We start from the raw sequence: 13,520 nt of genomic DNA on the forward strand, positions 1-13,520 counted from the left end.
TAAAAATACATCATGTGTCAAAAAAAAAAGGTCCTCCAAGGTCAAGAAGGGAGAGGGTTGACATCTCGTGGGGTTGTTAATCAATGTCATAAAACAATATGTGTACTGACTGTTTAATGAGAAATTATTTGTTCTGTAAACCTTCATCTAAAGTACAATAAAAAAAATTAAAAGAAAAAAAGTGTTGTTTATAACACTGTGAAAAAGATGAAAAAAATCAAATTACCATCATCAGAGTAACAAACAAACCGTCATCACTGTACTAAGGAATATTATGCAGAAGCAATTCAAAAGAGTCTGGGCAATCAATATTAACATTAGAAGAACTCCAAGCATAATGCTGAGTAAAAACAACAAACAAACAAACACAATCATGTCAAAAAACAGTAAAAATAGCATGGGATCACTTATGGGAGAAAACCCCCAAACTAGGATTTCTCTAGGTACATATACATGAAATGCACAAAATAGGGTCTGCAATATGCCAAACTGTTAAACAGTTATCTCTTGAGAGAAACCTGAGATTAGGGAAGACAGTTAAGAGAGTTTTGTATTTACTTAATTATTTTTTTTTTACTTCTATTTGAATTCCTTAAACTAATATGTTCATATATTAATTGTATAATTAAACCAAGTTTTTACCAATTATGGCACATCCAATCTTGGGAATACAATGTGCCTATTCAAAAGAATATAACAGCTTTGCATGTAACTGACATGGAATAATTTCAAGACATATTAAGTGGGGGGAAAAACAGGCACAAAGAAAAATCATATTTATATAAATAATATGTATGTTAAAAGATCATTTACAGAGGAAACACAGGAAAACATTTCCACAGGTACATACACTTGAAGGTAGAATAAGGTCTGTAAGAATACATACCAAACTTAACTGTTGCTACCTCTTAAGGAGATGCCCATTCATGTAAAAAGAAACAAGCACTCAAATAAAAAAACTATCCAAATATGTGTGATTTCACAAAGATAACTTCACACCTGGATTTAACATAGGAATTCAACTACCTGTATGTGCTCAAGAGAGCCCCGGTGGCACAGTGGTTAAGAGATTGGCTGCTAACCAAAAGGCTGGCAGTTTGAATCCACCAGCTATTCCTTGGAAGCTCTATGGGGCAGTTCTACTCTGTCCTACAGGGTCACTATGAGCTGGAATCAACTCGATCGCAGTGGGTTTTTTTGGGCGGGCGGTTTATATGTGCTCAGCAAAAAAAAAAAAAAAACTTGGATAAAATGTTTAAAAACGTTAATAGTGCAGTCCACCATTCCACACAATAAAATGTGCCCAAGAGAGAACATGAGTTGGCAGATGTGAATTTTCTGTGGTAAACACACCTCGTCGAGTAAAGTGATTCCAGGGTTTAGTGATACGAATCTGGTGATTACTCAAGAAATGGTGACTTGCTCCAACCTGGAAGAAAAATTACTCATGAGAAAGTTATTAAAAGACAGAATTTCATTATCTGATGTAGCAACTTCCTCTAACCCTAAGAATTTTCAAGAGTTATTTTGATGATACACAGTCATGCTGTCTTCAGAGCCAAACCCCTAGGTAAGATGAGACACTACTATTATCTAATACAAATATACTGTTAACTACATACATATGTGTATAGGCAGCCTACTTCAGAAAAATCAGCCACTGAGAACACTATGGGGCCCAGTTCTATTCTGACACACATGGGGTCACCATGAGTCGGGATCAAATTGACAGCAACTGGTATAAGCTTTACTCAGGGCCCATGCTATTTTAACACATTTTACAGTACGGACAACCTTATAGTTCTGTACATGTTAAGTCCCTTTGTATATACAGTAACCTAAAAAAAAAAAAAACCCACCACCATCAAGTCAATTCTGACTCATAGGGACCATAGAGAACAGAGTAGAACCGCCCCATAGGGTTTCCAAAGCTGTTAATCTTTACAGAAGCAGACTGCCGCATCTTTCTCCCATGACTTACTAGTCCCAGAGTTAGTTTAATGTGGTGTTAAACTATGAAAATATAGAAAGTTAATCTGGAACAGCTGTATTTAGAGTACATAAATTTTCAATAGGAAAAAAACAATTACTACAAGAGCTTTATATTTTTTTCAGTTTTAAAACAAACATAATATACTCCTTTAGCTAAAGAATAAGCTAAATTATTTACTTAAGATGTTGTTGTTGTTAGGTGTTGTCCAGTCGGTTCCAACTCATAGCAACCCGACGTAAAACAAAACGAAACTCTGTCTGGTCCTTCATCATCTCAACAATCACTGTAAAGCTTGAGCCCATTGTTGCAGCCACTGTGTCAATCCATCTCATTGAAAGTCTTCCTCTTTTTTGCTAACCCTCTATTTTACCAAGCACGATGTCCATCTCCAGGGTCTGGACTTCCTAATAACATGTTCAAAGTATGTGAGATGTAGTCTCGCCATCCTTGCTTCTAATGAGCATTCTGGTTGTACTTCTTCCGAGACAGACTTGTTCGTCCTTTTGGCATTCCATGGTATATTCAATTTTCTTCGCCAACACCACTATTCCAAGGTATCAATTCTTCTTTGGTCTTCCTTATTCATCGTCCAGCTTTCACACGCGACTGAAAACGCCATGGCTTGGGTCAGGTGTACCTTAGTCTTCAAGGTAACATCTTTGCTTTTTAATACTTTAAAGAGGTCTTTTGCAGCAGATTTGCCCAACGCAATGCATCGTTTGATTTCCTGACTGCTGCTTCCATGGGTGCTGACTGTGGATCCAAGTAAAATAAAATCCTTGACAGCTTCAATCTTTTCTCCATTTATCATGATGTTGCTTACTGGCCCAGCTGTTGAGAATTTTTGTTTTCTTTATATTGAAGTGTAATCCATACTGAAGGCCGTGGTCTTCATCAGTAAGTGCTTCAAGTCCTCTTCACTTTCAGCAAGCAAAGTTGTGGCATCTACATAACGCAGGTTGTTAACGAGTCTTCCTCCAATCCTGATACCCCGTTCTTCTTCATATAGTCCAGCTTCTCGGATTATTTGCTCAGCATACAGATTGAATACGTATGGTGAAAGGATACAACCCTGATGCACACCTTTCCTGACTTTAAGCCACGCAGTATCCCCTTGTTCTGTTAGAATGACTGCCTCTTGATCTATGTACAGGTTCCTCAGGAGCACAATTCAGTGTTCTGTAATTCCTATTCTTCTCAATGTTATCCATAATTTGTTATGATCCACACAGTCGAATGCCTTTGCATAGTCAATAAAACACAGGTAAACATCTTTCTGGTATTCTCTGCTTCAGCCAGGATCCATCTGACATCAGCAATGATATACCTTGTTCCACATCCTCTTCTGAGTCCAGCTTGAATTTCTGGCAGTTTCCTGTTGATGTACTGCTGCAGCTGCTTTTGAATGATCTTCAGCAAAATTTTACTTTCGGGTGACGTTAATGATATTGTTCAATAACTTCTGCATTCGGTTGGATCACTTTTCTTTGGAAGAGGCATAAATATGACTGAGGATCACCTTTCTTTGGAATAGGCATAAATATGACCAAAGACAAGACGAGTTGTGGAATGACATCAAGGACATTATACATGAAGAAAGCAAGACGTCATTAAAAAGACAGAAAAGACCAAAATGGATGTCAGAAGACCCTCTGAAAGTTGCCCTTGAACGTCAAGCAGCTAAAGTGAACAGAAGACATGATGAAGTAAAAGAGCTGAATGAAAGATTCAAAGGGTGGCTCGAGAAGAAAAAGTAAATTATTACAATGACACGTGCAAAGACCTGGAGATAGAAAACCAAATGGGAAGAACACACTCAGCACTTCTCAAGCTGAAAGAACTGAATAAAAAATTCAAGCCTCGAGCTCCAATTATGAAGGATTCTATGGGTAAAATACTGAAAGATCCCGGAAGCATCAAAAGAAGATGGAAGGAATATACAGAGTCACTATATATCAAAAAGAATTGGTCAACATTCAACCATTTCAGGAGGTAGCATATGATCAGGAACCCAATGGTACTGAAGGAAGAAGTCCAAGCTGCACTGAAGGCACTGGCGAAAAACAAGGCTTCAGGAATTGATGGAATACCAATTGAGATGTTTCAACAAATGGATGCAGCACTGGAAGTGCTCACTCATCTATGCCAAAAAATTTGGAAGACAGCTACCTGGCCAACCGACTGTAAGAGATCCTTACTTAAGATACATTATTTTATTTTTGACATACTGACATTTAAAAGAAAAAAAAATTCTGTGCCACTTTGGGTTAAGATGGACTTTAATGTCAAAATATTTTCATTATAGAATGAAAGCTTAAAAATAAAATGAAAATTATACTCTACTCATCATAAATTCAGTTAAAATCACATCTACAAAATAATCCCACAACCCTGCCCAAACTGAATCATTAAATTATCTTAAAATAGTTTTATTAACTTGAGGTTTTAACAGAACTTGGAATAATATTTTTAATGTACTACATACATGACTTCTTTATTTGGCTGTACTCAATCTATTTTAGTTCTACTGTGTTTTCAAGAACTAGTTGCACTGTAGCTATTTTCAAAATAGTTAACATTCAGCTTGCTACTAGTTGATATAACCTCTGGAAAGAAGCATGGGAATGTTCCAGCCTTAAAGACTCACCTTCAGTGTTACGTATTTGAAAATTGCATACTGTTATACTTTTCCCTTCCTCTTTCCCATTTATAGATTTATCTTCTTAAAATTGAGAAAAATGAGGGATCACAATAGAGGATCCCAGACAGGGTGGGAGAAAAATGTAGAACAAAATTCAAATTCACAAAAAAAGACCAGACTTACTGGTTTGACAGAGACTGGAGGAACCCTAGAGACTGTGGCCTCCGGACACCCTGCTAACTCAGAACTAAAGCCACTCCCAAAGTCCACCTTTCAGCCAAAGTTTAGACAGGCCTATAAAACAAACAGTAACATATATAAGGAATGTGCTTCTTCGTCCAATCAAGCATATGAGACCAAATGAGCAAAAACTGCCCAAAAGCAAAGACAAGAAGGTAGGAAAGGACAGGAAAACTGGACAAATGGACACAGGAACCAGGGGTGGAACGGGGGAGGGGGCTGACACATTGCAAGAATTGCAACCAATGTCACAAAATAATTTATGTATAAATTTTTGAATGAGAAACTAATTTGCACTGTTAAACTTTCACCTAAAGCACAATAAAATTTAAAAAAAAAAATCCCCTGAAGTCTTCTTAAAACCAAACAATAGTTTAGCTTAACATTTTTAGTAAAAAAAATGTCTGCCTTGAGCATTATACTGTTTTAAGAAATATCTATAGGGGATCAGACTGACAACAGTAACTCAAAAGATTAGACAGAAACCTTAGTGGGCAGTGAATTTATGTTAATGGCGGAGGAGCAAGCCAGAAAAGGAGGGTGAGAATGGTTGCACAACTCGAAGAATGTAATTAATGTCACTAAATGGTACACATAGAAACTGTTGAATTGGTGTATGTTTTGCTGTGTATATTCTCAACAACAACATGAACGTAAATTTTTAAAAATTTTTTTTAAATTAAATGTCAGTTATTCCTAAACTGGTAGCTCAGTGGTAAAGCACTCGGCTGCTAACTGAAAGGCCGGTGATTGGAACCCACCAGCCACTCCTTAGGAGAAAGATGCGGCAGTCTGCTTCCGTAAAGATTATAGCCTTGGAAACCCTATAGGATAGTTGCCTTGGAAACCCTATAGGATAGTTGTATTCTGTCCTATAGGTTTCCTATGAGTCAGAATTAACTTGATGGCAACGAGTTTGGTTTCCAGTTTTTATTCCCAAATCCTCTGAATAATGAGGCAGGAGAAAATTAATAGATAAACTGAAATATCTTTTAGGTGCTGTTTTCCACTTACCTCTGAGTATCTTGCTGGAAGTTTTGTTAGAAAACAAGAGCAATGCCTTTCCATCTAACTTATCTATCTAGTAAGAAAAAAATTATGCCAACTGAGCTATCACTTTCATGTTGCTAATGCATTGTTAGATAGAGCCTATTTCACAATATAGAGCCAACCAAAGTAGGGCCTACATCTGTAGTCCTTCATAATTTTTAAAATTTAAGATCTTTTGAGGAAAGTTAAAATATCAAATTTAAAAAGCTTAAGTAAAATAATTTGCTTCTTCAGATTTTTTACAACATTAAATAATCAAGAATATTCCTAAAATGTTTTTTTATCCAGAAGCCAGATTGTTTTAAATCCTACTAATCATGAACTTCTGTTTGTAAATTTTAAAACGTTGTGACATTACTCTAATACATTTACTTAATTTTAAAATTATTCTATTAGAGTTGGAAGTTTGACTTTAAATATTTAATTTTTAGAACTATACGTTTTAGGAGTTTATGCTATGATTACAATAAAAATAAAACCGAAATTCTTCTAAAAAAAAACAGAAAAATGAACAACATAATCTATTTTATCTGTGAGTATACTTTGTCATCAAAATTATTTTTTTAAAAAATCACACAGAAATGGAGACTTAGAAATTATCTATGATACAATTCAAGGAGTTCTGGGTCAACTTTGAATCATAGTGGGCCAAGTAGATCCACAAACCGACCCTCTGGTTATTTCCTCTTTTCCTTAACACATAACCAGAATAGACAAACTTGGCAACTGGCACAATCCTCTCATTGGCTCTCTGATCCATGGAGAAAGGACCACTGTGGTAGGAAGGCCAAGTAGAAACCCTTAAAACTTCCTCTCCCAACCAAGATACTAAAAAAAAAGCAAAACTTAAAAGATGAAAAGGTAATGACTGCTATCACATCTCATTTGCCTGTTTGGCCTCTAGATAAGGCAGATGAAGCTTGGACACAACTACTGTGGATTATCGTAAGTGTAGTCAGGTTGTGACTCCAATTGCAGCTGGTATTCAAGACATAGTATTTTAACTGGAGCAAATCAACATAACCCCTGTAACCTGTTAAGCAAACACTTTTTTTCTCTGTATTTGCAAGAACCTCCAGACGCATTTTGCTCTAACCTGACAGTATTAACAGTACGCTATCACCATCTTAAATCTATGTCAACTCTCCTGCTCTCTATCATAACATAATACACAGAGATTTTGATCATACTGCGAGTTCACACAACATCACACTGGTCCATTAAGCTGATGACATTATACTATTGGACCCAATGAGCAAGAAGTAGTGAGTGCTTTAGATATTTTGGGAAGTCAAACCCCACTCTTAGGTTTCTATCCCAGTCAGAGTCCAACTACGAAGCAAAAATTACATCATTTATTTTAACAGAAAGATTTTAATATAAAGAAATAGGCAAGTATAAAACTGGGAACTAGTAGGGCTGACTACAATAGGCATAAGAGAATTTTGGGTAGGTGATGAAACTATTCTATAGCTTGACTGTGGTGGTAGTTACATGACTACATATGTTTGTAAAAACCCATAGAACTTTACATCAGAAAGTGTAAATATATTGTTTGTAAATTGTATCTGCATGTATAAATATCAAATATCCATTTTTTCCTGACATCAACTATGAAGCTATAACAAATCCCCACTTTCCACTTCTCTGTTCAGTTCTGACACCAGCTGCCCATGCAACACTTCTTTCTCTGACTGTAACTACCTGGAGCTAGGTCAGATCTTGCCAAGTTAGTCCAGGACTGCAGATGCCAGCTGAAAGTTTCAGAGTCCCTGGGACTCCCCTGACTTCTGACATGCTGGCTACAATTCAGGGTTTTCTCATGAACCCTTCAGGATGACAGCCACTAGCTCAGGGGCACTCTCTGGGCTCCCTCACTTCTGATCTCCTGGCTACAAATTTGGGGTTCCCTCTGCCCTCTAAGGATGCCAGCCCCAAGCTTGAGGGCATCCCCTGGGCTCCCTCACTTCTGATCTGCTGACTCCCACTTTTTCTTTGGGCTCGATAATTCACTGGAACAACTCACAGAGCTCATGGAAAGTGCTATGCTTATGATTACAGCTTTATTAAAAAGGATACAAATCAGGATCAGAATAAAGAAAAGACACACAGGGTGAGGTTTTAGAGGGCTGCCAACATGAAGACTCCATGTCCCAAGAGACACGTTATCCTCTCACTTGCATTGATGTCTTTCACCAACCAGGAAGCCCATGGAGCTTCCATATTGAGAGCTTTTATTGGGGCGGGAGGTGGGTCTCATTACATAATACAAACTCCAGCCCTCTCCTGAGGTCAGTAGGTATCACGAAATGATCAGGAGGCATTACATGGTGGGTCTTTCTGGCCTGGTCAGTCCCCACCCCAGAGTTAACTCATCACCTCAACTAACCGGTTAACTGGAGTTCTAATCAAAGACCCTCACATTCCTAGGTTTTTTTTTTTTTTTTTTAAGAGATTATCTCTCAGGAACAAATTCTTTGGGCAAGGTTAACATAAAACCAAATCCACTGCCATCAAGTTGAATTCTGACTCATAGTGACCCTACAGGACACTCTACCAGAACTGTCCCATAGGGTTTCCAAGGCTATAAATCTTTACGGAAGCAGACCATCCCATCTTTCTCCCACGGAGCTGCTGGTAAGGTGAAACTACATGCCAAATGACTTACTTGCATAATGTTACTCAAATGACTGAAAATAGGAACCCATTCGGTTTTCAACAATCATTTTTGTCTAACATGCTAAGCAGGGTGGTAGAACACTGCCTTACGGGGAATATTAGTGTGTCAACTCGTGCCTTTTTGTTTAAGTGTTTATACAACTTTCCTAACTGGACAGTTGTTGTGTGCCGTGGAGTCGATTCCGACTCATAGCGACCCTACAGCACAGAGTTTGTAATCCAGAACTACTCATTACTCCAAGTGACTAAATCAGGGACTTGCTGTCTCTGGAAGCTTTACTCTCAGGTGACTGTAAATACTTTCCAAGAAAGTGGTGGTAACACAGGAGGCCGCAAAAATCGTAGGTGGGCACCGGCAGTACAGTGGATCGGAAATGCGGCAGCGGCTTCCCTAGCACCTGCCCTTGGGAGTCCCTCAACGAGTAGCGGCGCCTCCTCCCTTCCCGGCCTCAGTTCCCCATCTGTACTCCAGGGGTCGGACGAGTGGACTCTTGGCGCCCTTCCAACTCGATTACCAGATCTGTCTTGGGCAGCCGCTGCTCGGTCGCCCACCCCTGCTCAGGCCGTCCTCGGCGTGAGGGCGACGCTGAAGGAGCCGGTCCGTGGCGCCCCGCACTCACCCGGCTGACGCTTCATCGCCATCAGGGACACCAGATAGTGGGCGATGTCAAAAAAGGGGAACATGGACGTGCGGGAAAAGGCAAGAGTCAGCTCATCCCACGGAGACTCCATGACTACGACCGACCGTGGCAGCGGCCGGTTCCCGGCGTGCGCGGTAACGAAGGGGGGAGGGGACAGCCGCGGCCGCGCGCGCTCCCGCGCGGTCTCGAATTCTGCGCGTGCGCCCTGGCACCAGGACCGGCGCGCAGAGAGGAGGGGCGGGGCCGCGTGTCCCGAAGCCATAGACTGTGAGGCGGTTGGCGGGTGGGCGGGATGAGAAGGTTCCTCGTGTTCCCACGGCGGCTGGCTCTAGATCTGCTAATAAGGAGCTAGCATTTTGTCCTGGCTGAGTGCTGTGCCAGACTCGGGAAGAGTGGGCAGATGAGTAAAACATATCCCTGAAGGAGAGACGCTCGGAGTCAGATTTATTTCTGCAAACTGATGTTATTCACCACACATTTATTGAGCAACCATAGTGTGCATGTCACACTGTGACTTACTGGAGATGAAAAGAATACAGTAATATCCTGCCCTCAAGAAAGATACATACCCGCGCACACACACACACAAGTAATTTGTAGAAAACAGGTACTGAGAAGTGCGAGGGAAATTTAAAGAAGATTATTTCAGGGAAGTGAAATGACATGTAAATTGAACTTTAAGAGCTAAGTGAGCTCTGAATGTGCAGAGATGGAGGGAGATGTTTTAGCTAGAAAATGAGAAATGAGGTTGGAAAAATAGCTAAGACTCTTAAGTCTTTATATTGTAGCTAGCGCGGTGCAATTGAAGGCTTTTGAGCAGAGAAATCCTTTTTTTTTTTTTAACGCAAGCAAATACTAATATAGCACTTAGTATGTGCCAGGCACTGTTCTAAATACAAGGGTTAACTCATTTAATGCCCTGTGAGGTAGGTACTATTATTATCCCCATGTTATAGATGAGTAAGCTGAGGCACAGTGAGGTTAAGTAACATCCAAGGCAACCCAGCCGGAAAGTGGTAGAACCAGGATATAAAACGGGTGGTTTGGCTCCAGAGTTTTAAGCTCTTGATTACTACATTATGCTCAGGCATATCAGAGCCAGAATTCATTCTCTTAACCATTATGCTAAGCTGTTTTGTTGTTGGTTTTTTTGTTTTTGTTTTTGTTTTTGTTTTTGTTTTTAGGGGTAGGTAGCAGGGAGGAGTCAATTAAGCAGCAGGCTTTGGAACACATTGGTGAAAAAAGACTTTTAAAAAAAAACCAAACCCATTGCCATAGAGTCAGTTCCAACTCACGGTGACCCTATGCATTACAGAGTAGAACTTTTGAACCGTCAACCTTTAGGATAGTAGCCGAGAGCAAACCATTTTTGACACCCAGGGACCTTCAGAAAAGACTAGAGGCAGGGAAAATCAGAGGGTATTCACTCCTCCAAACCCAAGGTAGTGGGAAATGAGGGCAATAGAAGCAGGGGACAGGACCCAGGTGGGGAACGACTTGGTAGAAGCAGAATAGGCTGAAGGCCAATTAAACCTGTTAATGTGGGAAAGGGAGCCATAGTCATCAAAGAAGAAAATGGGAAATGGATGAGAAGGATGATTATAGCTGCATTCAGAGAAATAGGAAACAAAGAGAAAACAGGTTTAGGTAAGTACAAAAGTTTAGTCTGGCACATTTCTATGTGATGCATCATCAGATCATGCTGGCACCTGGAAATTGGAAATACATGATGAGCTCCTAGAGCTACATGGGAGTATGCACTGTAAAGTGAGATTTACATTGATTTTTATCTGAATATTTATTCATTAATTTTAATTCATTCAACGACTGTTTTTTGCATGCCTATAATGTAACAGGAATTTTGCTGGATGTCAGAGGTATTGCCATCAACACTTGAGTGTTGAACAAATGTGAGAAAATTGTAATAAATTTCTACATGTTCTGTTACTACTCAAGAAACAATAAGGCTTTGGGTTTTTCTTGCTGTTTTGTATATTCTTGGTATTTTGTATTTTGCTAAAATATTTTTCATATGTGATTTTCTAAGCAAACACTTCCTATAGAGAAAAGGCTTTTGCCCTCTAGCAAAACTAAAGAAAAAGAGAAACATCTATAATTATTTATACTTTCATGGCTGAGTCAGTTCATTCCATACTTTTTATACATTTCCTTATCTCTGGAATCTTTGCTTTGTGAATTTAGGGGCAAAATTTGGTATGGTGAAATGAGTTCCTTTATGTGGCCTTTTGCCTTGGTTCTTCAGACAAACAACTTGAGAGATTTTGCCCTTAAGACCTGAGGAGTTACCTTTGCCCTAGTTTTCTACCCCACTGGGTTTGTTATATTTCCTGGGTGAACCCTGAACAACTTGGTTTGATACTTTCAGTCTTGCCCTGGGCTGTAGCCTGCCGTGTGATTGGTATGCACCTTGCAGGTATTGGTCAATAGACTATGCAAATAAAGTGACTACTATGCAAACAAAGTGTCTGTGGCTAACGGAGATGAGATTAGTCAGTCTGTGGCCTCACTGAGAGGGGCCATGCCTTGAAATTGACAAGGAGTTGTGTATATAAGCAGCCAGCTCCACAGAGGTTTAGCAGGCAGGAGCAGGAAGAGAAGCAGAAGGAAGAAAGAAGAAATAGAGAGCAGGCAAGGAAACTTCTAAAAGGGCTGTTATACGGAAGATAACAAGAGACCCAGAAGGGGCCCAGTGGCAGAGCCAGTGGGGACAGGCCAGGAAGGGGCCCTGTGGCAGAGACGGTGGTGACAGACAGCAGAGCAAACAAGAGACTGTCCTCAGGGCCAAGAGGACGCCTGTCCTGAGGGGACTGAGAGGAGGCCTACATGGTCTAAAGGAACTGAGAGAGCTATCCTGTACTGAAGAAGGAAGACTTTGCCTACATGCTTCCTGAGCCTGATCCTGAGTTGTAGCCTGTTGATCCTAAGTCCAAGTTGTACCCTGTTCCTTAAGAAACTACTTAACTGTAAGTATTGTCTGTGAGTTCTGTGTGTCCATTGTAACGGATTATCGAACCTAGAAGCAGAGAGTGTCATGGGAGGGATGGCTGGTGTCAGAATTGGTAAAAGGGTTGGAGAGTGGAGGTATGTCTGACCTCCACCTCATACAGATCAGCCTTGGGCTCATCTTGATTTGCATTATCCCCACTAAAGTTAGGCAGGTTCTGAGGAAACTATCACTACTCTTACCATTTCACATTATAATAGCCTTAAATTTCACACACAAAAAAGAAAAAATGTGTATCACCCTTTAACTTAAAAAAAATACACTTAAACATGAAGTAATCTTTATAACGTCTGTAAACTGTATGCCTATATCAGTATCATTCTTGGGTATAGGTAATTCATTATTAACACCAAGAGGGCAACATTGAAAAGCATCAGCGATTTTTTTCGTTTTTTTTTTGTAAAGAAGATAACTCAAGCATTTTACTTACCTACACAGATTAATTCTGACAGTAAGAAATTAATAACCTCAGATTTAGTAATCTGAAATTTGTTTCATTTCAAAACTGTAAGGATAAGCTTGGTCCCATCTACCTAGGCCTAAAGAAATTTAAAAAAAAAAAAGATTTAAGGGAAGTGAAATAGTAATCTCACAAAAAGACAAGTTCTATCTAAATTTTAAATGTGCTCACTGTATTGGCTTCTGGCCCATGACTGGGTTATTTAGCCTAATGAAATGGGACTTAATAGAAGGAAATGGGGAATGGAAGGAGGGAGGCTTTGAACTGATAAGAAGGAAAGGCAAGACTTGGGCAAATTACGTGTGAAAATTCAGACTTTTCCTGATTCTTGAAAACTGTTTACAAAGTTAAATAATTATGGCAGGTAAAATGGATCCAAATTGTAAAATATAGATTATCTATTAAAAACTGAAATTGGTCTAATTGTATTGACATCTGAACAAGAGTTTTGACTAAACATATTGGAAGGATTTTTTATTTCAAAAAACGTGACACTAATTTCTATAAACCAGATTTCTCAATAGTAACATTATTGACATTCTGGGTCAAATAATTTTTGTTGTGGGGGGCTGTCCTGTGCATTGTAGCAGCATCCCTAGCCTCTATCTACTAAATGCCAGTAGCACACCACCACCACCACCCCTAGTTGTGATAATCCCCAGAGAACGTCTTAGGCATTGCCAAATGTCTCCTGGGAGCACAAAATCACCCCTGGTTCAGAACCACTGTTACAAATAAATACTTTTTTTAGCAGTATGTATCTCTATTAATACAAACATCATGGTCATGTC

The 13,520-nt window shown here is 39.5% G+C and overlaps 1 protein-coding gene across 2 annotated transcripts in view; it reads right to left on the reverse strand.

Annotated features, from left to right (window-relative positions):
- TMEM38B (transmembrane protein 38B) overlaps positions 1-9,425 on the reverse strand; it is a 64,078-nt gene extending 54,653 nt beyond the window's left edge. The window contains exon 1 of one of the 2 annotated variants that reach the window (XM_004372196.2): positions 9,224-9,425. In XM_004372196.2, the coding sequence (XP_004372253.1) occupies positions 9,224-9,335 (112 nt within the window). In that variant the 5' untranslated portion in view covers positions 9,336-9,425. The remainder of the gene's footprint in view (positions 1-9,223) is intronic. The other variant, XM_023727420.1, reaches the window with a different exon arrangement.
- Between the last annotated feature and the right edge of the window lie 4,095 nt (positions 9,426-13,520).

The sequence above is a fragment of the Trichechus manatus genome, unplaced genomic scaffold, assembly GCF_000243295.1.
Source record: "Trichechus manatus latirostris isolate Lorelei unplaced genomic scaffold, TriManLat1.0 scaffold00016, whole genome shotgun sequence".
In the NCBI taxonomy this organism is placed as follows: Eukaryota; Metazoa; Chordata; class Mammalia; order Sirenia; family Trichechidae; genus Trichechus; species Trichechus manatus.